Source organism: Arachis hypogaea, chromosome 11 (assembly GCF_003086295.3).
Source record: "Arachis hypogaea cultivar Tifrunner chromosome 11, arahy.Tifrunner.gnm2.J5K5, whole genome shotgun sequence".
In the NCBI taxonomy this organism is placed as follows: Eukaryota; Viridiplantae; Streptophyta; class Magnoliopsida; order Fabales; family Fabaceae; genus Arachis; species Arachis hypogaea.
Window position 1 is genome coordinate 14,543,849 of NC_092046.1, and position 22,784 is coordinate 14,566,632.

A 22,784-nucleotide genomic window follows, 5' to 3' on the forward strand; every position below is an offset into this window, starting at 1 on the left:
ACGAGCTGATGAAATTTGATGCAAAACCTTGTTAAAGTAATTGTTGTTTTGACGTTTAAATGAGTAATGCTTGATTGCTTATTATAAAATGTAAAAGTATCTCTAGTGTAAGTCGCTAATTTAAGTCATATGCACTTATAATTGCAATTTTGATTTTCTTAAGGTAGAATGAAAATGAATTAGCAATAATTTACACACTCTATCATGAAGTAATAGTAATATATGAAACAATTTTGAATGTTTAGTGCAATAAACATTGAACATGTTTCTGTGTATCATTAGATTGTATAATGTAATGTCTTGTTGATGTTTTTGCCAATTTGCTGGAAATATTCCAAGTTTCTTTTTGATGTATAATTTTGGATTACAAGTTATGATCATTTTTTTAATAGAATGCTTAATGATAGGAACATAATATGACCTAAAAGTTGATGTAACATAATTGTTTTTGGTATATACGAGTTATACTTTTTTTATTATAGACTTGTAGTTCATATGGTATAATTGATTTTGACAACACATTTCATATTGGATGCTTAAATCTATGTTTTTAAATGTGAAGTAAATTATTTATCCTTGGTTCATTGTAAATGTTAAGTAAATAATTGCTCTTTTCGATTTCTGATTTAATTTTATTCAATTTTTGTAATTGAATTTGTTTGTGAACTTTTAACGAAAAATTATAGACAAATTATTATAAGAAATTATAAAACTTTAAATTTTGTTAGTTTAAAAATTATTAAATTTAAATATTTAAAATTATATATTAAATTTTGAAATAAATTTTTAAAAAATTAAAATTTTAAATTTATCGTCGAATTTACCTGAAAAAAATCCGATAGTAACAAGCTCCAGAATTTTGCAATTAAAATTTTATATTTGTCGCTAAATCTGCCGGTAATTAGTGGCGGACGAAAAAATCCGCCGCTAAATCCGACGATATTAGATGACTTTCTTGTAGTGATAATTGATGTTTACTTAGTTCTCGGTATTTCCAAGGTCATCAAAAGGGAGAGAAGATATCTTAGCAGCGGGAAGAAGGCCAGCAACACAACATTGGCGGCCGGTGGGAGAGGATTTAGGGCAACAGGTACGGGAGTATGTCTGGCGACGAGATCTAATGCTCTCATTAAAGAGAGATGGGTCAATTTTGGGAGTGACAAGGTGGCAGCGGGTGGAGTGGAGATTGAAGACAGAGAGGGATGAGAAAGACAGGGCATAGAGCTTCGACTCTGAGAGAGTTGTAGTGTCTATACGAGTCAAGGATTCTATGTTAAAAAATTGCTACTACTGCAATGGTGGCATCTGCAGCTGCGAGGTAGTTGTAGGAATTAGGAGAAGAAGAAGAGACTTCATGATAGACAGAGGCACATACCAACACATTAAACCCTTTTCAATACTCAAAACAATATTGTTTCAGTTGTATTTAGGGGCCAAAAAGGAAACGGCGACATTTACAAGTCCAGTGTAATATCCGTCCAACCACATCATCAATTCGCTGCCGGAAAATTCGCGAGCTTGGCCCATCCGTTGTCCCTGGCTCAACCTCAACCAAAGAAAAACCCTAGCCTCCATCAATCGTTGTCGTTGTCTGGCGTCCGTATGTCGGAGTGAGAGACTGTCGTTGTCGCCGTCTGTCGCACTCAAGAGCTTCCCTCTTCGTGCTGTCGACGTTTGCTCTCACCAACCCCTATTCACCCTCACCAATCACCTGGTCACCATCCTGCTCACTGTCGTCTTTCGCGCTCAACCGCTCTCCGTCATCCGTCGGAGGCCAGTGCTCACTACTAGTGCTTGTCCTTTGTTTTTTATACTCTATTAAGAAATTAAACCCTCTTCGTGCTTGTTCTTCGAGGGTCACTGCTAGTGCTAGTGCTCGCTGTTGGTGTTTTGTATTTTATTGATTGATTATTGATAAAGTGATGTGCTCACTACTAGCGATTATCCATTTTTTCTCTTCCAGTTTGCTCTATTCAGACTGTTTTCTGCCTCAGTCATTATTATATGCTGAATGTTTTCATTATTCTCTTTCAATTGGGGATTGTATAAGTTATTATATGCTTCATTTAAAGTGATGTGCTCACTGCTAGCGATTACCATTTTTTTTCTTCCAATTTGCTCTATTTAGGCTGTTTTCTGCCTCAGTCATTATTATATGCTTCATTTTTTATTGCTCTAACTTCTATTCTCATTTAAAAAAATTTTAATTAGTGATTTTTTGATTTATTATATACTTCATGTTTTTATTGTTCTATTCATATGAAGAAAAAAATTGTAATTGGTGATTGTATGATTCATGTTTTGATTGTTGTTATTTAAAAAAAAGGTTTAATTACTCTGTTGGTCTCTATAGTTTTGCAAAATTTTCAATTAGGTCCCTATATTTTTTTTCTTTTAATTGGGTCCTTGCACCAATTTTTTTTTTTCAATTAGGTCCTTCTTGGTAGTAATTGGCTTAATTGTATAGGGACCCAACTAAAAAAAAAGTTGGTGCAGAGATTCAAATAAAAGGAAAAAAAGTGTAGGGACTCAATTAAAAAAAAAAATGGTGCAAGGATTCAATTAAAAGAAAAAAAAGTATAGGGACCTAATTAAAAATTTCGTGAAACTATAGGGATCAACAGAGTAATTAAACCTTAAAAAAATTATGTTTTCATTGTTTTATTCATTGTTTGGTTGCACTGTTCCTATTATCGATCTCCGCCAACTCACTGTCTCTCTTCCATGTTGGATGTTTTTTTTTATATTAGGCTATATTGTGTGTTTGTTGTGCAACACTATCTTTTTTTTTTTGCTTTACTTTTTGACTCAGTTACAAAAAGGCAATATTCTTTGTCTTTAACTTGTACACTGTGATTCAATTCAATCATTTTTTGGAAGTATAATTATATTAATTGTCTTTAAATATGCATCAAGTTTTGCATATTTTGATGATTGATAACAAATTTTTTCGTTGGCATTATATATTTGGATATTTTCTTTTATTATTTAACTTTTACGTTTGCACTTTGATAAGATTATAATATTTCGGTTGATGACGTTTCATGTAATGCTTTAAATTTGGAAGATATTTTAAAATTTATATTAGACTATAATTATATTTTAGAATATTTATTTATAATTTGTTTATTATTTTATTATAAAATAATTTTTATGGTTGAACCATAATTAAACCGGTTGGACTAATAAACCAGCAAATTAGTAACTAGAACAGTTCGATGACCGGTCCAGTTTTCAGAACCTAGGTTATATCTTAGTATTTTGTTTAGTTCAAGATAAATATGAAGATGAAATAAGAATCTATTATATATAATATTTTATATATATCTCTAATTTTACAACCAAAATATGTCACATGTCACTTTCTCATTGCAATTAGAATCAAATCTTTTCCTCCAAAATTAAGAAATTCTCCTCTCTTCCTTACTAATTTTACAACCAAAATATGCCACATGTCACTCTCTCATTATAATTGAAATTAAATCTTTCCTTCCAAAACTAAAGAATTCTTCCCTCCTCCTTACTAATTTTACAACCAAAATATGCCACATGTCACTCCCTCATTACAATTGAAATTAAATCTTTTCCTCCAAAATTAAAGAGTTCTCCCCTCCTCCTCTTCCTTTCTCTATTTCTCTCATTCCTTCATGTAAACCTTGCAAAATTAGCAGATAATTAGCAGAAAAATTAAATTTTAATTAGAAAAATAAAAAATATAAATCTAATATTAAAATAGGATAGAGCTCTTCAAAACGAGAATTTTGACACCAATTTTAAAGAATTTGGCCCAAAATTGGGTCGAACGGGTCGAATCGAATGAACCGGGCCCGTGTTGGGCTCAAGGCCCAGCCCAATATATTTAAAACATGAGCTTCAGCTCATTACCCTTCTTCTTCATCACTTCCATGTTGCACCATGAAAAGAGAGAAGGAAAGAGAGTCTTAAACCCTAGCTCAATCTTTAAACCAAGATAACTTTTGATCCGGAGCTCCGATCGCCGCATTGTTTGCGGACACGCGACCGCAGTGACTAGCTCTACAAAGCCCAGTACCTTTCAAGGTGAGAAAATCAAAATTCCAGCCCCTATTCTCTCTTCTTCAATTCGGGAATATTAATGTTTTGGGTGTTAAGATTTTGAATAAATTGATGTTATAGGATCAAATTGAGTTGAGGAATGAGTGGACTTTGGTTCGATTGAGGCACATACAAGGTAAGGTTCATAAACCCTAGCCAATTTCGGTTCTAGTATGTTAAATGTAAATTTTGAGTATGTATGGTGATATATGTGAAATTAGGTGTATAGGTGTATATATTGGAGGCTTGGTGGTGATTGAAGCTAAGATTTTGGTTGGTTTCTCAAAGCTTGAGGGGCTGTATTGTGATTTGTGATGCTGCCTTGGGCAAAATATAGTGATCGGCCAAGGTATGATTTAGGTTTCGCGCGTTTAATATATAAGGTGGTGTGAAAACTTAGACTAGAAGAACTATACGGATAAGCTGAGATCCTCCTTAGCCTTTCTTTTTCATAGCTTTTTTCTGATATATTCTTCTATCTTCTTTTTTATTGATGGACATTACTGAAAGCAAAAGAGAGGAGAGAGAAGAGAGAGAAAATTTTCAAAGGAAGCATTCAAAGAAAATTAAATTCAATTGAATTCCAAATCTCATTCCCCAAGACATGGAGTAATGTGTGGAGCTATTAATGCAAATTAAAAAAAATTGAATTTTATCTTTTCAATTACTAAGGTATGAACTTAATTGAGTTAAAATTTAAAATCCATTAGTCCATAGGAGTAGGTAACCGAAGCTTGCTTTATTACTTGGGTCATTTCCTTCTTTTCTTTTGCTTAGCCAATATTAATTCATGGGCTTGTGATTTGGGCTTGTCTCACTCTAAACTTTAAAGGTTCAGCCACTTGAATTAAATATTTGATGATGAGCTTACACTTGTTTAGAAACTAAAGACGGGCTTCCATTTGCTGGCCCATTAGGAAATTAATTTTTCTTCCTGTACACTAATAAAATCATTAACCAAACAATTGAAAGTAATTTAAAAGCATTGATAATTTTTTAATTTGTATTTAATAATGTTTGATCATCATTTCAATCAGATACAAGTTTTTCAAACTCAACAAAAGAGCGTCATTACTAGTGCTTTTTCTTCTTCTCTTCCCCCGCACTTCTTCTTCTTCTTCTTTCAAATTCACACATATGTTCTTCTTCTTTCAAATTCATGCATACGTTCTCTTTTGTTTCTTCTTCTCCTCTTTCGTTATCATCATCACCAACAACACCAATATTTTGCTAACATCTTTATTGGTTCTGATTTTTTCGGTGCCATCATTAAATCATTTCACTTCTTCTTTAGTTTATTTTGGTTCATTTATGAATTAATTTCGGTTCATTTGTGTGTTAATTTCGGTTCACTTATGAATAAAAAATTTGGTCAATACTTATCAGCATCAAGTGAACCGAAATTAGCACATAAATAAACCGAAATAAATTAAGAAATGAATTGAAATTATTTAATGATGGCAATAAAGAAAATCAGAACTAATAAAGACGTTTGTAAAATGTTGGTATTATTGGTGATGATGATAAAGAAAAAGGAGGAGGAGGAGGAGAAAGAGAAAGAGGAGAAAGAGGAGGAAAAGGAGAAAGAGGAAGAGGAGAAAGATGAGGAGAAGAAAAAAGAAAGAAAAAAACCTGCGTATGCAAATTTGGAAAAAGAAGAAGAAAAATCTGTGCAAATTTAAAAGAAGAAGAAGAAATACGAGGAGAAGGAAAAAAAAAAGAAATGAAAAAGAAAAAAGCGAAATAGAAAGAGCGCTTAATTTAAAAAAATATTATAACGACTTGAATAAATTTTGGATGTAGAACTTTATTCTTTTATTTACTGGTACTATAAAAAAAAGTTACAAAACTTTTTGCATGTATCTTATTTGCTCGTGAGGTAAGTTTGTAATTTTTGAAAAAACTTATCTCATTGTACGAGTTTTTTTTAATTTGATTTGGATCTTCTAAATTTTAAATTTGTACTTTAGAGAGTAAAGTGTGATCTTTTACTATTGAATGATTTCTCTCTTATATTTATTCTTGGTCACACCTATAAAATAAATGGTGAGAGATCACACTTTACTCTCTAAAGTGAAATTCAAACTTTAGAAAATTTAAATTCAGTTTTTTTTTTTAATGTATCTCGTTGCCGCTGCTCGTCGCGCCTATAGTCTCGCTACGTGCTTCCAACTCGTCACACCTCTAGCTTCCAGACTAGTACTCTTCTACCCTTGCCTTTTTTTTTTTCATGATTTTTTTTAATCTGCTTGTTGATTTTGGATTAGGACTAATTTCTTTGATTTTTGGATTACCATTTGTCTTTAGTTTACTGATTATGGATTATTATTTGACCTTTTTTCATTAATATTTTCATAGAGATTATCAAAGGAAAATGAAAAATAATAGAGCCCCGCAAAGATTTTGTAAAACACAGGGATTGAAATGGGGCAAATATTCTCCTATGACTGGAATTGGGGACAGGAACAAGGAGAAAATCAAGGTTCGAGGAAGGGAGCGGAGAGATATCCCTGCCCCGCCTTGTCCCATTAACATGCATGCCTAATGACTTCGGTTAATAATTGATTGCAGGAACAAATTTATATTTCCAAAATTTAAATGAGTTATTGTTCAAGTTTTAAAATGTTGATTTTTATCTGATTTGTATTTTATTATTAAAAACATTTTGGAGTACTATTTAAATAATTATATATATATATATTAAAATTTTGGATGAATTATTTGAATTTAAATTTAAAATATTTTAAAATTTAAAATTAAATTAAATTAAAAATAAAAAAGCAAACCGATATAAATATATAATTCAAATAGTAATAAATTATATTGATTTTTATGTTTTAGATTGATTTAAATTCCATTATAAAATATGATTTATTTTGTATCAACGAAATAGTTATAACATATTTCGTTTGCACTATTAGCGAGATATGGGTAAAAAAATTTAGATTCTTATCTTGTGGGCAAGCTGTTTAACATTTTGTTACTTATATGGTTGGCATAACTATCCGTAAATATTGAATTATTTCTTTGAAATAAAAATCCCACTATGATATGATTTACGAGCGTGTTAATGTTTACGCGCGACGGGCCACATACTCGTGCTTTGTATAAGATATTCATGGCGGTATATCCAGAACAGGACATGCTTTTACTTGCAATGTCCATGGCTGTCTATATACACATAAATAGAACAAGCAAGTCCTTTTCTAGAGTATAGTATTGTACCATATTATGCATGATTGGTACATCTAGTATAAGTATTCATATGTTTAATATTTAACATATAGCAAGTGGGCATTTAACAAGTCTTCGAAAAGCCAGAAATTGAATCCTTAGAGAGTTCACCACCCGAACTGCATTGCAAAAGAAAAAAAAAAAATAAGTAAAGACCACTTCCATGTACGTATACGTATACGTATACATACATTATTGTACGCGGGAAAGTCATTTTATCAAAGAATTAATTTAATTATTACTGGTCAAAAATACAAAATTCTTTTTTGATAATTAATAACCATCAAATAATACTTTATCCCAGCTGCCAAATTTACTCGTTTTTCTTGTATTGTATAAATGTATAGACTATAAGGCAGTAGTGCACAGTAGTGCACGTACCATCTTCTTCTTCTTTTTCTTCTTTTTCTCGATATAAGCAGTCATTTCCTGTTGACGAGCAAGTGAATCCTCCAAAGCCTGATATAGCAGAACCATGGAACCAAAATTTCATAAGGATAGTTAGAGAAGAAAGCCAAGGTTCATAAATTAATAACACTAACAAATGGAAACTTCATATATAATATATTTGATCATAATTCTAGTACTCGATTCCATATATTTGACTAAATTGTCATCTAACGATTATCAATTATCAAGTTGATGCATACCTTCCTGGTTGCCATGAGTTCCCTCTCCAAAGCATCGGCACGGCTGACAGCAATGTTGAGCATCTCCTCCTTGTCAGGAGGCATAACGAAGGGGGTATTGTTGAGATTTCCCATCTTCTCTTCGAGCTCAGCCATGCGCTTCATGACAGTCATGAACTCCTGAACTGAAATGGTAGGACACGTCATCTCATCGGAAGAGCTGGATTGGCCTTTGCTGTAGGCGGAGTAGCTGGCGGTGTTGGAGTAGAAGTTGGCATCGGTGAGCTTCTTGGGCATGTTTCTTGTCATCCTAACCATAGTCACAATGCCCATCAGGAACGTCATCAAACCAGTGAAAATCTGTGAATTCACCCTTTCGTGAATCTTGCAGGAGTCAATCATACTACTGAATGTGTCTACTTGTGCTGTCATCAATTCACCCTTCATAAGTTATTAATAACGAAATGGAATCAACCCTAACTGTTTCTCATATTCTACAACCATATTATTGCCTTTTCTTTTAAACGCACCCTACATCAGTTACTTCTAAAATTACACTAACGAAACCCAAAACTTTTTCATCTCTAGTTCATTAATTCAATTTAAAAAATTACATTATCCTAAAACACCTCGGAAACATTATATAGTCAACGATTTTTTTTTTTTTGGGTTGGGGGTGGGGGAGAAGAAGAATCAAAATTATATCAAAATCAGTTATTAGAATAAAATATATATTAAAATATAAATATATATTAAAAATAAATTAAACTATATATTTTATATATGATGATTGATTTTAGTAGTTAATTTTAATATATAAATTATATTTTTTATTTTAAATTTCAACAATAAAATATAAAAAATTAACTTTTAAATCGACTATTTTTATAAAATATATAATGATTAATTTAACAGTAAATTATATATAATAATAATATTTTGTTTTTGTGTACACATTGTATTTCTTTTAATTATATATTAGATATATATAAAAAATTAATTACTAAATTAATCATTTGTGTAAAATAAAAATTAAAAAATAAAATATATAAAAAAAATAAATTAAATAAAATATATATTTATACACAAATAAATAATAACGCACTTTTAATATAATATTTTTATTTTTGATTTTAGCACGGGCCACTAATCCTAAGTCATCTAATGTCTTTTTAATAATATTCTTTACTCATTCATATCCCTTATCTCCTCACATATTTTCTTCTAATCATTTTCGTGCACAATTCTCATATGTACTACTATTATGTTTTCTTGGAGTAATTATTCAAATGGATTATCAAAAATTTTCAAGACAGATATTTTAGTCTCTAATTAAACTTTTAACTATAACACGTGTACAACAAATTCTTAATATTATGTTAGATATACAAATTTTTAATAAATTTTATTATAAACTAATTAAATTCTAAAAAATACCATGTGTACGAGAGAGGTAATAACTTTTGACTACTCAACAGAAAATAAAAATTTATGCAGCAAAGCGATATAGAGTTTCTTGAGGAGGTGTTTAACTGATTATTCATTTCTGGTAAATAAAATTTACAAATCCAGAAATAATCAAATGGTTATTTGTAGATGGTAAAATTTTAAGAAGCATTCCACCATGATGATGACTTGGAGAGTTGGACAAATCACGCACTATTAATTCACTTCTAATTTCGTATCACTCATCATTACCTTTTGTGATTGCAAACTTGTTATTCTCTTCTACTTTTTTCCAGGGAGCAGATTTGTTAGTTGCAGGGACAAAGGCACCGTAGTTATTGTAAGCTTTCTTAGGAGTAGAGACCTTTTTAGGAGTACACACCTGTCATATTTATTTTCTCAGAGAACAAAAACTTTAGTCAAAACAATGCTTTTTGTGTAAACAAAACAAGAAATAATTGTCAAAATATATTAATCAAGCAAAAACGATACGAATGGAAATTACAAATTAGTACGTAGCATACCTCAGCTGAAATGGTAGATACTTGTGAGGTGGCAGCTCCTCCAAGTTTTGGAGTCTCAGGTTCCTAAACAAGCTAATCGGTTACGGTTACTTTCATAATCCAGTAATAACAAAATTAAAATAAAGATAACAGAAACGATTTCAAAGAAAGAACAGATGTAGAAAGATACCTGAAAAACAGAAAAAAGCTATCATACCTCATTTTTACTCTCTGGAATTGTCTCAATTTTATGGTTTGATCTTTTGTGGAACCCATTCTGAACCATCTGTAAATCCACATATAAATTAGATAGTAAATATTATATATAAAAACTAATAATATGCCGTAAATTAATATATTAAATTTTTTTAAAAAATAATCTTATAATAATACATATATGGATTAAAAAATGAACAGAAACTTAAATTTTCAATAAATGTATTTGGTTTGAGTTTTTAATAACTTTTAGTTTTTTTTATTTTACATCATATTTTTTGTTTTTCTATTCACAAAATCTTATAAACAGAAAATACTAAAAATGAAAATCAAACCAAATAAACAATTAACAATGGTTTGGACGAAGCTACCATCATTATATCTGCATCTTTCCATGGACCCTTATCAGAATGCATGCAGCCTCCATGATCAGCACAGGTACATGTACCTCCTAAAAATTCTGGCAACTCACTATGAATGCAAAAGTAATAGATAAGAACAGTGTGGAGTGTAAAAACTAAAAAGGGATTAAAAGTAATAACGAGTTATATGGCTCACCTAGCATCAATCACTTCTAGCAATTTGCTTTGATACTTATTGCCAAGTACCTGTAAATGTGGAATTAATTTTAGTTTAAATCCTAGTTTCCTTGAGAAAACTAAAGAGGATTAATTAGCATATAATCTTTGTTCTCACATGGATCTTAGATGTGGTTTTTGGATCAAGGAAGGATTTGACAGTGCTCCACAACATTCTGAATCCAGAACCAGCATTAATAATGTACATTTGGCTCAAGGTCTGCAATGAAGGACCCAATTTAATGATATTAAAATTAAACTCTCTACTTCGACATAATTACACATTTAATCGAGACATAAACTCTTTTATAATCCATATTTACTATAACAAAAGCAGGGGAAGGACTTACTTCAGGATAGTTGTCGCCATCAATCTTCTGAAGGGCAGTGATGAGTTCTCTGGCATGTTTGCTGAAGTTCTTAAGCCCCTGCGACATGCGTCAAAACAAAAATTAATAAGTATTCTGTAGAGTAAATGTCATACTTAATCACTTAATCCTTTTCTTTCTCATATAGTTATCAAGGTTCATTTCCTTTTAACAAGAACACACTATCCAAGCCATGCTGCCTAAATTGTAGGTTTTGAAAGTTTGACCATCCATAGTTTGAACCTTAAAACTTTCATTGAAATTCAATTAGAGTTCAAATAATATCGTCAAATAATATACTTATACACAATATATAATTTTATTTAAAGAAACTTTTTATTTTTATTTTTATCAAGTTTTTTGAACTTATTAACTTTATAAATTTTCACTAATTCAAATATTTTGATAGTTAAGTTTAACTAAAGAGTCAATTTTTTCAGATAGTTTTTTTAAAATTATTTTTTTATTTTAAATTCTAAATTTTAAATTTTAAAATTTAAATATTTTACAAAAATGAGGATTAAAATTTTTTTTAATATTGACTAATTAAAAATTATTTATTTATACATATTCTTATTAGTTTTTTAACTAATGCTTGAACAATCAATTTTTAATCAATACACATACAAAATAGATAAATTATTAGATAATTTAATATTTTGATTAAATTATTATCTAAAGATTGTTAATTATTATTTTTTCATAAAACAACTTCATGTGATGAATGATTATTCTCTAATTAATCGGTCTTGATTGACTAGTCCAGTCCAATTCTGACAGCACCAATTTAGAATTATAATAAATTGTAAGAGCATACCACTCCCTGCACATCAAGGATGGTTGTACTTTGATCAATGTGTTTCTTTGCAGCAATGGAACAAGCTGCAAACTTGATATCAAAGGTTTTCTCAAACTCCTTGACATGGTATTTGATGTAACGATCCATGGTTGTGACTTGCAAAAGCTTGGTGACATCTACTTGGCCTATTCTCTCGATGTACACTGGTCGTCCTTCTTTGTCTACACCATGGTGTCCATGAGGATAATATTTCAACACTTCATCGATTTCCTTGAATTCAAAGTCCTAGTACCAAAAACATATAATTATATTAAATAAAAGAAAAAAGGAATAATGTTAAACAAGGAGAGTGCATGCAAGCTTTCAAACTAAATACCTCAACGATTGTGTCAGCACCGAATTCCTTCCTCCACTTAAGCATGTCTGCCCACATTTGCTTTGATTTCTCTAAGTCAAATTTCCTAGCCTTCAGGAACCTATTACACAAATAGAACAACATGAAATCAATTTTTAATCATTTTAGAAAATACTTATTGATATTAACTAATATTGACAAGAAGTTCTTAAAAAATGTGTATTGACAAGTTACTAATTGATTTTTAATTGATGGCTAAAAATAATAAATTCTGATGGTCCTTTAACGTTCTTTTTCGTTAACAATTATTTTTTCAATTTTGTATGCATCCATTATTATGAAGCTTTGTAGCATGCATTACTAAGAATGAACCTGAGCAACATGTGATAGTCATCGTGCTTGGAAGGGAGAAGCTCGTCCAAAATAAGAGCTTGGCGAAACTCATCAACAATTTTGGCTTCGCCAGCGTCACGAAAATCCTCTATTTCAAGGGACATAACCTTGCTGCTACTTCGCCTCCCCTTCCTTTTGAAAGAATTTCTCAGTTTCTTTTTCAATGAACCCACCCGGTCAGTCTTTTCTAAGACTACAACATAAACAATCATAATAATAATAATAAGCGAGGATTTCATAAATCATCTTCTTTCATAATTCAAGTAGAAATTATGAATAGTTCTATATATTTCTAACATAAAGTAATGGCTGGTTTAAATTCAAACCTGCCGGGGGAGAAAGAGGTGCAGACATATTGTTGCTTTTGTTGAATGCTTCTGCTTGGTATTCAGGATAATCAAGCACTCATCATACAAATGTCTCCAACCTGCAAAACCCACCAACAAATTATTATTCATCATCAACATGCAATAAAAGATGTGCAGAAATTTGGGGAAAGAAAATGACCTCTTGAGATTGAAGGGGGAAGGGGAAAGGAAAGAGAGAGAGAGAGGTTATAAGAAGAGAGGGTAATCCTGAAAATAGGTTTGCAGTTTCTGATGAGACAGTGAGGCTCCGCGATGTCCACAACATTGACCAAGTCAGACATAAGATATAGAATGAAGGACCGTTAATATTGTTTCTATATATGTTTTCTATTTGGAGATACAAACACATTAACAAGGGTTTTACTTGGCCGAAACTTTAGCCTAATAACTCTCTTCCTTGCTTCCTAGCTAGTACTAATAATCTTACATCATGCATGGTTCAATTAAATAAATCACTCTTTTTCTATTTTGTGGAATTCAAAACCATGGGATTGCATCATTGTCCTGTGCGTCTTGTGTATGCAGGTATTTGCGATTCTTATAACTAAACATGTTGATGATGCATGGTTTGTGGCATCCCATTTCTGTTTATAATGGGGTAAGACCAAAATTTTAGGAAGAGAGCCACTTAGATTTAGGAATCAAAACATTTTAAAGTAATACTAGGGAATGAAGTTTGCGACGATGTCATGTATCCCTGGAGAAGAAGCTTAGCTTAGGTAATTAGTAATAGGTTTTTTGTGTCAATATTCTGTCTTGTTTATGCTTTTTAGTTAATAACAAAAATTTAATTTTTTCCATGGCAATGTCTTAGAAATAGTTAAATTTTTGTCTTGTTATGGCTGGTTAGGGCGGTGTCTTTGTTTTTGTTTTATGTACCAGACTGTTTGTTTTTAATACGTATCTTTTTGTAAGTGGTTTAGTACTGTTTGATCATTCCTGATATTATCGTATATAAGTTTACATACTTTACTGTCCATTTATCGTCGAATTTTCTAACTAACATATATCGGAAAAAAAAAAGCCAAAACTCTCTCGTATCATGTTTGTTTGGAGATAATGTTTGCTTTTTTGCAAGGTGACAAATACTCAGGTGAGACAAGTGTTATCTATGGGTCATGAATGAATAAGTTACCAAATAATAAACTTGCTAAATGATAGAAATATTAGCAAGCTTATCGTCTCTCACACGAAGACCCCGATTCATCTTTGTAGTACTAAGGGTTCCTGAACATGTTAGATGAGAAAGAGAGAGCAGGAAGAATTTATGGGTTAATTCTGTTATTGATGCAGAATTGAATTATTTACTTATATTAGTTCACTTATATATAGGTGTATTGTATGTAATAAGGAATAAAGCCTATTACTATATCAAATATAAGTAAATGAAACTAACTTAATTATACAATTGAGTAAGCTAAGAATGCAACCTCTCTCAAGCTGAAATAAACAAAACTGAGGTGCTGAGAGCGCCTTGGTGAAAATATTTATGACTTGGTGCTTCCTGGGAATATGCACTAGCTTCACAATGCCAGCTTCTACCTTCTTCCTGATAATAAAGTGATAGTCCATTTCAACATGTTTAGATCTCTCATAAAGTGCTGGATTAGTTGCCATGTGAATGTTAAAAATGTTGTCATAGAAAAGCATGTAGAATTGACTTACACATTCATGAACTTGAGAAGGGCTATGATTGATGTAATCTCACAAGAAGCATTCGCCAGCACCCTGTACTCAGCCTCTATCGAGCTCCTAGATACCATGTCTTGTTTCTTACTTTTCCACGAGATAAGAGAGTCTCCAAGGAAGGAGCAGTAACCAGTGTTGGAACGTCGTGTGTCCAAGCAACTTTTCCAATCAGCATCGGCATATACAGAGATATTGAACTTGAATTTTGAGGAGAAAAGAAGACCCTGGCCTGGTGCGCCATTCAAATATCTCAGCACATGGTGAGTTGCTTGCAGATGTGGCAAGCGAGGGTCAGCCATGAATTGGGCAAGCTTCACCACAGCAAAGGTGATGTCTGACTGCGAAATGGTCAAATACATGAGCCTACCAATCAACCTACGATAACCTAAAGCGTTTGGAACAGGATCACCAACATTAACGGGGCTTCAAGTTGGCTTCCATAAGGATCGTGGCTGGTTTGCACTCCAAATAACCAGTGTCCTCCAACAAAGACAAGGTGTATTTTCTTTGGGTTAAAGAGATGCCTTGCTTTGAATGAGCCAACTCCAATCCTAGAAAGAACTTCAAATCACCCAAAATCATCAATTTAAAAATTGCATGAAGTTTGTTGTTTAACATGTGAGACCAGCGACAATGATGTTGTTCACATACACAATTAAGAATGTAATGTCAATTCCTTCACCCAAAGCAGCCCGTGTCTTGAAGGGAATGATCTGCTCATAAAAGACAACATCCCGTGAAACGAAAAACTGTTTGGTTCTCAAATTGTATAACTTATAACACTTGTACCCAACTGGATAATCAACAAAAACTGATGGTTTAGTTCTCGGACAGAACTGTCTTGGAAGGTGAAGTGTTGGCAGCATAGGTTAGGCAACTAAAAATTCTCAAAGTATCATAAGTTGGTGTTCTTCCAAAGAGTAACTTGTAGGATGATTTAACTTTCAAAAGCTTGCTAGGCGTCCTATTGATAAGAAAACATGGACTTGCATTTCCGAATGATAAATGAAAAACAAAAAAATAACATATTTAAAAACCAACCAAATTCTTACCGTTCTTTTATATAACCTTATCCAATAAGAGGTCATCTGGCAACTTTTCCTTTTGTTCTGTGCTTCTAAAGACCAAAGATATGGAGAGGTGAAAGAAAGTTTATCAAAATTTTAGAAAGGAGCATCAGCTTTCCGAGAAAGAAAAAGTATTGTACGGTTAGATGGAAATTGAATATTTTTAGGGTGGGAATCTCACTAGAATTCAAAAGGCCCTCTGATAAGTCTGCAAGTCGCATGCTCATCATCGATACTGTGAGGGGAGCAATAAAAACCAAAATCAATCAGAAGCATCCTGCCCAGTGACATGTAGTTGGTTCTGTAAGAGAGATAGAGTCAGCTAATTGAAACAAAATTGTGGGAGTGAAGTTTTAAAATGACAAGAGTGCAACAGGTGGAAGGTCTCCTTTGACCTTCATACACTAGTCATGCCATTTTTAACAACAATGCTACGTCACTAACAAATATTATTATTTTAGACTAATATATTTAATCAGTAATAATTTACATTTATATTTATAGATATTTACACACAAAAAATATATAATTTGTATTTATACTTAGTGACAGAACTTTAATTTGACAATGAAGACTATGATCCCAAATTTTTTATAAAAAAATTAATAGTACGTGTAAATAAATAAAATTTAGTTCAAATGGCATACGCTTTTTTTTTTTCTCTCATTAGAGCTACTATGTTCAATACTTACTACTTGCATTTACTTACTTATTTTTAGTTCCATGACTGAAAGAAAAGGACTCCTATGATTCTATAACCAAATGAAGATAGAATCAAATTGCCTCTCAACTGAAAAATAAAAAACGCTAATAGTAATACCTAATAAGAATAACACCATAGCAAGTTAAACAATTGATAAGATATTTTTAGAATTGAATAGCAAATCCAGCAATCATTTTCAGCGATGAAAATAATAAAAACAAGATGAAGGACACTTTTTTTGCAGATAATTTGGTTAGTTATATTGAGATTTTTTTTTAAAAAAAAGTTTAATTATAATTCAATAATTATTAAAAATTTTAAGTCAATCAATATTTAAATAGTATCATTATAAACTATTTTATATTTTTATCTATAAAATTATTTATTTATTATTATATTAATAAAAAATTTAAAGAATAATTATATTTATGAATTTTATTTTAATATAAATACTATTACGTAATTTTTATGTTAAATTTTTTTTTACGTTCAATTTTTTTTTCAAGTTCTGCCAATACTTATATTTACCAAAATTTACATATATGAGTCAATATATTTATATTCACATTTTTTAAAATTTGCATATATAAATTAATAAAATATATTTATAAAAGACAATTTAATATTTATGCTAGTCGAATAATAACTAAAATTATTAAAAATTACTGACTCCTAAAATTTTTGTATTTTTAAATTATCCCAATACCACAAAACATGATACTTGAAATCCTCACTGCTATCAAGACACGAGTTGGACAAATATTACTAGAAAAAGTATTGGAAAATAATGACATTTACGAATAATGTGAAAAATAGTTTAAAATTGGAAAATGAATTATAATTAAAATTCAAATTTTTTAATTAATTATCTAATTAAGATATTTTAAATTTTAAAAAATTAGGATTTACGGTTAAACCCATTTTTGTTATAGACGGTTACTCCTAATATTATCATTTTCTCCCGATTTCTGGTATACCTTTTTGCCGCATGGCTTCACTTGAGCCGTTCAAACTAAGAGATCCCGCTGAAAGTTCCGATGCTGTCATTATCTTCGACTGATGTCGCTGCCGTCCCCTGCTCACACCACTGCCACCTCAAGTTATCCCCCTTGGTCTTCTGTCTCCCGACAATTTCCAGGCACCTTCTTCTCGGCGCGTCTCCTTTGGTGCCGTTGCAACCCCCCGGCAGACTGTGCACATGCCGCCTCAGGCTCCAACCGACACTGCTACGTTCTCCTGCAAACACCACTGCGACGTCAAATAAGTGTCACTCGTCATTCGTAACCATGCGCGACACTCTTCGGCAGCCCAACCGTGACTTTTCCTTGACGCTGCACCTCCTGTCAGTCGTGCCACTGCGGACACAGCTAGGAGCCATCACCGTCGTAGCCTCACCATAAATAGCAAGCCCCTCATTCTCCTCACGGCGCACCACACCAACTTCGGACAGCCTCGTTCGCGCTGCCCACCCAACGCCGCCCAGCCTTCAGCCTTCAGCCGATGCCGTGCAGCCTCTCCGCAAACGTCCGATCGCGCCGCACCAGCTCCAGACAGCTCCTTCGCGTTGCCCACCTGCCGGGGCTGTGCGCAGTCTCCCCCGCAGCCCACTGCGTTCACCGTCTCAACGTCACCATCCGCGACAGATCCAATCAACATACAAGGACGTTCTTTTTCTATTTCAATGGCCAGTTTAGGAAGGTCGTTTTAATAAGTATGCGGATTGTTATTTTAATTCTTATGTGGATAATTATTTTTATTGGATTAGGTTTAGTTATATATAATTAAAATATGTTAGATGTTCAATTAATTAAGTATGCAGATGATTATTTTTATCCTTAAGTAGATGATCATTTTTACTAGGGGTGAGTAACGCTGGTGGCGACGTGTGGCAAGCTAAGCACTAGTGATGAAGTGGAATGATTATTGATAAAAGTGAGATGACAGTCAATTAAAAAACAATAAAATATTAAAGTGAAATACTTTAATAAATTAAAATTTAAAAAGGTAATTCTTTTAAAATAATTAAATGAATTTTTTTATTTAAATAAATTTTAAAGAATCTTTTATTTTTAATATGTATTTAGCTAAATCTCCAATCCATTATTCAAATTATTTAAATTTTTTATTGTTTCTCTAACAAAATTGTACTTAATTGTCCAATATTCTAACTAGGCCATAAGTACCTTTCAGCCGGAACACTTGCTTTTGGAGAGAGAGAGAGATATTGGAGCGTGAGATGAGGACGACGGATAGAAAAAAACAACATAGACGGCGGACAAAGGCAGACACGACGCAGATAGGGCCGTGAAGAGAGGAGAGTGGGGTGTTCAGGTTGTGTTGCGATTGGACCCGCGCTAAATATGATTTTGTATTGTAATAATTTTATTTTTGTTATAAAATTTTTTGTAAGAAAATCTATCCCAATAATACTGTAACGATTTTATAGATTCATTTATTAATAAAATTAGTAACTTTTATAATAAATTTTTTATTATAATTTTTTTTAGGAATTCGACCAATTTAAATTAATTTATACTAATTCTTAATAAGAATTAAATTGATGATCTTTTTAATAATTTTTGCTCACGTGTCTTATCACCGTTAAGTACCATATACATGACACATTAATAATGTGACACACGTTAATATTTACTTGACACGTACATCAACAAAAAATTAATAAAATGATCAATTTAATTCATATTAGATATCTTTCAAACACTAAATTGAGTTATTAAAATTTTAAAGGAGTAAATAAATGTATGCATAATATCTTAAAGAACATTTTCTTTTCTTTTTCTTTCTTTCTTCTGCTATTTCTTTTTCAAATTCAACTTGAGGCCAGGTGTGACCAGGTCATTAATTATTTTAATTTGAGGTCCAAACAGACTTTGTCTAACCTTATCGGCAAGTAATCTGAATTTTTCACCGTATACCATAGAATAATTTATATGTACTATCATTTTTTTTTTCTTTTTTGACATTTGTATTTTAGTTTCTTTTCTTTCCTTTGTCATAACTTCTTTTGCCTCTTTATTTCACAATATTTTCCTCATTTTTATTTTTATTTTTAATGTGCTCTATCTTTAATTGGTTTTCCTTTCTTTACATATAGTTATCAATTATTTTAGAACTCTACATATTTTTTAACTCATTATTTTTTTCCTTCTGAATTATTATTATTATTATTATTATTATTATTATTATTATTATTATTATTATTATTATTATTATTATTATTTTAAAATGTAACTTTTTGGCGTAATAAATATAATAGATATACATATATATATATATATATATATATATATATATATATATATATATATATATATATATATATATATAAACTTCCCATACAATATACGTATGCAACGAAAATTATTTTCAAGTCACATTCTCTTATGTGTACCGTCAGGCGTAGTTTTCCCTTGCAATAAAGGAAATAAAACAAGAGTCTCACAAATATATGTCCTTAGATGTTTAATGTAGAAATATTTTTTTTTAATTAAAAAATTTAAGTTTTCCTAATATTTTTGTAATATACTTATTGATTTTTTTTTTCAAAAAAGTCAAGCATAAATTAAATAAGCTTAACAGGTGCCTGTTAACGAAGTCGTAAAACAAAATTAAAAACGTAACCTAACGTCTTAAGACGAAGTTTTGACTGCAAAAATCAATGTTGGTGTACTATAATTAAAACTAATTAAAATGTCAATTGTTTCACAAATACTATTAGTTTTAGATGGATATATATGTAGGGACGGCACAAAAGCAAGGTCAACAATTGCATATCTAATAATATCTAATAGTAGCGTTCAAATGACACTCTTGACGAACATTTAAAACATGTAAAAGACAAAAGAATAAAAACTTAAATGGATTCCTATTAAATTTTGTTTCTCACCAGTCACCATTTATGTTTTTTTTTTTTCAAGAATAATTTAGTCTATAATTTTTTAAGTTATTAGATAAAATAATTTTTAATATGTTAAAATTTAGGACAATATAATATAATTTAATTTTGATGGATACATTGATTATGTAAAAAATTTTATACAGTTATCTAATAATATTTATTTTTTTTATAATTATTCATACGACTAATATAAAAAAAATTATTTTTATTGATATAATATTATATAATTAAATGTATATATAAAACTATTTTGTATTACTAATTACACATCAAAATTAAATTCCAATAATAATATATCCACCCACTATTTATATTTTAAAGAAAATTAGAAGTATAGCAATCCAAGTTTGACCGGACCGAAAGATCCCTATATAAACCTCTCCTTTATGTTTGTGCTGCCCAGCACACATCCATTTCCATTCTCTTCATTTTACACTGAAAGATATAAGAAATCCAAAAAGTGTTAGTAGAATTCAGCAACCATGTTGAGATCAATGACGACGAGGAGAGGCCCTGGGAGATATGAGAAATTAGGTAAAGAATCTTCTACCACTGCGCTGCTTCATGAGGAATTCAAGAGGAGCACAAGTTTGCCTGCTCATAGAACACTATTATCTTCTTCCAGAAAAATGGGTACTTCAGCATTATTTGGGAACATAAATTTGCAAAGAAACCCGACAAAGAGGGGTAATGGTAACAACAACAATAATGGTAGCAAGAAGAGCCACCCACTGCTGAGTTTCTTGGATCTTCGTAAGAAGAGTAAAACAACGGCAAGGCCTGAATTCGCCAGGTATGTTGAGTATCTCAAGGAAGGAGGCATGTGGGATTTCAAAACCAACAAGCCTGTCATTCATTACACTTGATTAGAGTTAATATTTCTGTATTCTGTGTGTAACAACAAGATTGTATTGGATTTTATTCATTTAATTCCCTTCAAGAAGATTTAGAGTAATATTAGTACTTATCTGTCTGTTTGATTAGTTTTGTAGCTAGGGTGGGTTTACCCTTTTGAAAATTGATGTGGATGGATCAATTGTACACATATACAAAAAGTTAATCAGCTTCCTTCAAATAATTAGTTCTTTTTTCTTTCTCTACGCGAAAAAAAAAAATAGTTAGCGACATCAATTATCCTGTACAAATGTGGTGTCTCGTGTATTATCAGGGTGAATTTTATGATTATCATTAGCTTAGTTATATGCTATTGGTACGTATTATAATTAAAATTAATAAGATGATTTTTTTAATTATTTCATAATATTTTTTAATTTGATTACAAATTTTATAATTTCTCTTTTTTATTTTTAAATTAAATTTTTTTTGTTAAATAATAAAAAAATATAATTTTAATTTTAATTATATTTTTAAATATTATCAAAATTTTATAGTCACTATATCTACTATAATAATAATTAGCGTAAAATTCACCATTATTGTGTCTATACTTTATATAGTATATACGTATTTATACATTGTACACCAAACAGACACCAACAATATATAAAAAGGTAGTTGACAAAATCCTACTTAAAGCAAGCATTAGAAAAGGAATAATATTAAAATAACTATTTGTATCAAAGTTTTGAAAATTGAATCAGTTATTGAACCGTTTTAACTATTGGTTTACTAGTTTATTAGTCTAATCGATTTGATTGGAATTTAACCAAAAAATTATTTTATAATAAAATAATAAATAAATTATAAATAACCACCATAAAACATAAATATAGTCTATATAAACTTTAAAATGTCTTTCAAATTAGAAGCAAGGTTCTTAAAATCGAACCGGTCATCAAACTGCTCTAACTACTAGTTTACTAGTTTATAGGTTCAACCGGTTCGACCGTAGTTAAACCGAAAAAACTGTTTTATAATAAAATAATAAATAAATTATAAATAAATACATTAAAATATAATTATAGTCTAATATAAACTTTAAAATATCATCCAAATTAAAAGTACTACATAAACCAGAATGTTATAATTTCATTCAAATACAAACTCAAAAGTCAAATAACAAAAACAACCAACCAAACATAAAATGCCAACATCCAAGTTTGTCATCAATCATCAAAATCTGCCATAACTTGTTGCAGATTTGCTTCCTTGATATCATCAACTACTTGGACCAGAAAAATCAAGTGGTGCAACATAACATGTACTACTACCACCGCTACCACCACTTTGATCTAAATCAGCATCAATATCATCTATAAATATACAATTAGATTTAATTTTTATTGTGCAAATACGACTACTCCTACTCTACCAGCAACAACATATAACTTGTGAGCAAAGAAAAAAAAAGAGATGAAAGTATCTATTATCTCTGAGGTCCTTCTCGAAACCGTTTATTATTAGTACTAGACTCATCAACCAACCCCTTTTTTTTCTGTCATGTGAATTTTCTGTTTGTGGAATAAAGTGTGTTAGATATCAA

General features: G+C 30.8%; 2 protein-coding genes across 3 annotated transcripts; one reads left to right on the forward strand and one right to left on the reverse strand.

Moving 5' to 3' along the window:
- Positions 1-7,201: 7,201 nt before the first annotated feature.
- LOC112720348 (phosphatidylinositol/phosphatidylcholine transfer protein SFH12) lies at positions 7,202-13,212 on the reverse strand. 2 transcript variants are annotated; one of them, XM_025771262.3, is made up of 15 exons: positions 13,103-13,212; positions 12,922-13,022; positions 12,575-12,788; positions 12,224-12,323; positions 11,866-12,132; positions 11,031-11,108; positions 10,799-10,900; positions 10,661-10,710; positions 10,474-10,573; positions 10,104-10,172; positions 9,908-9,970; positions 9,636-9,765; positions 7,959-8,362; positions 7,690-7,767; positions 7,202-7,427 (listed from the first exon to the last, which is right to left on the reverse strand). In XM_025771262.3, exons 2-15 carry the CDS (start codon positions 12,947-12,949, stop codon positions 7,416-7,418), a joined length of 1,695 nt encoding a protein of 564 aa, XP_025627047.1. In that variant the 5' UTR covers positions 12,950-13,022; positions 13,103-13,212; the 3' UTR covers positions 7,202-7,415. The 2 variants fall into 2 exon arrangements, with proteins under 2 accessions (XP_025627047.1, XP_025627046.1); XM_025771261.3 differs by lacking the exon at positions 7,202-7,427 and having other exon boundaries at positions 7,522-7,767.
- Positions 13,213-20,724: 7,512 nt separating this feature from the next.
- LOC112720350 (uncharacterized) lies at positions 20,725-21,419 on the forward strand. The gene has a single exon (XM_025771263.3). It carries the CDS (start codon positions 20,824-20,826, stop codon positions 21,205-21,207), a length of 384 nt encoding a protein of 127 aa, XP_025627048.1. The 5' UTR covers positions 20,725-20,823; the 3' UTR covers positions 21,208-21,419.
- Positions 21,420-22,784: the final 1,365 nt, after the last annotated feature.

What these genes read in the sequence shown, in the direction of transcription:
- LOC112720350 (XM_025771263.3), top strand. Translation starts at nt 20,824, where the DNA reads ATGTTGAGATCAATGACGACGAGGAGAGGCCCTGGGAGATATGAGAAA.
- LOC112720348 (XM_025771261.3), bottom strand. Translation starts at nt 12,949, where the DNA reads ATGTCTGCACCTCTTTCTCCCCCGGCAG. An exon ending in GACTATCACATGTTGCTCAG is followed by an intron (nt 12,324 to 12,574) that starts GTTCATTCTTAG and finishes TTTGTGTAATAG; the next exon opens with GTTCCTGAAGGCTAGGAAAT. An exon ending in TATCTACCATTTCAGCTGAG is followed by an intron (nt 9,766 to 9,907) that starts GTATGCTACGTA and finishes TAAATATGACAG; the next exon opens with GTGTGTACTCCTAAAAAGGT.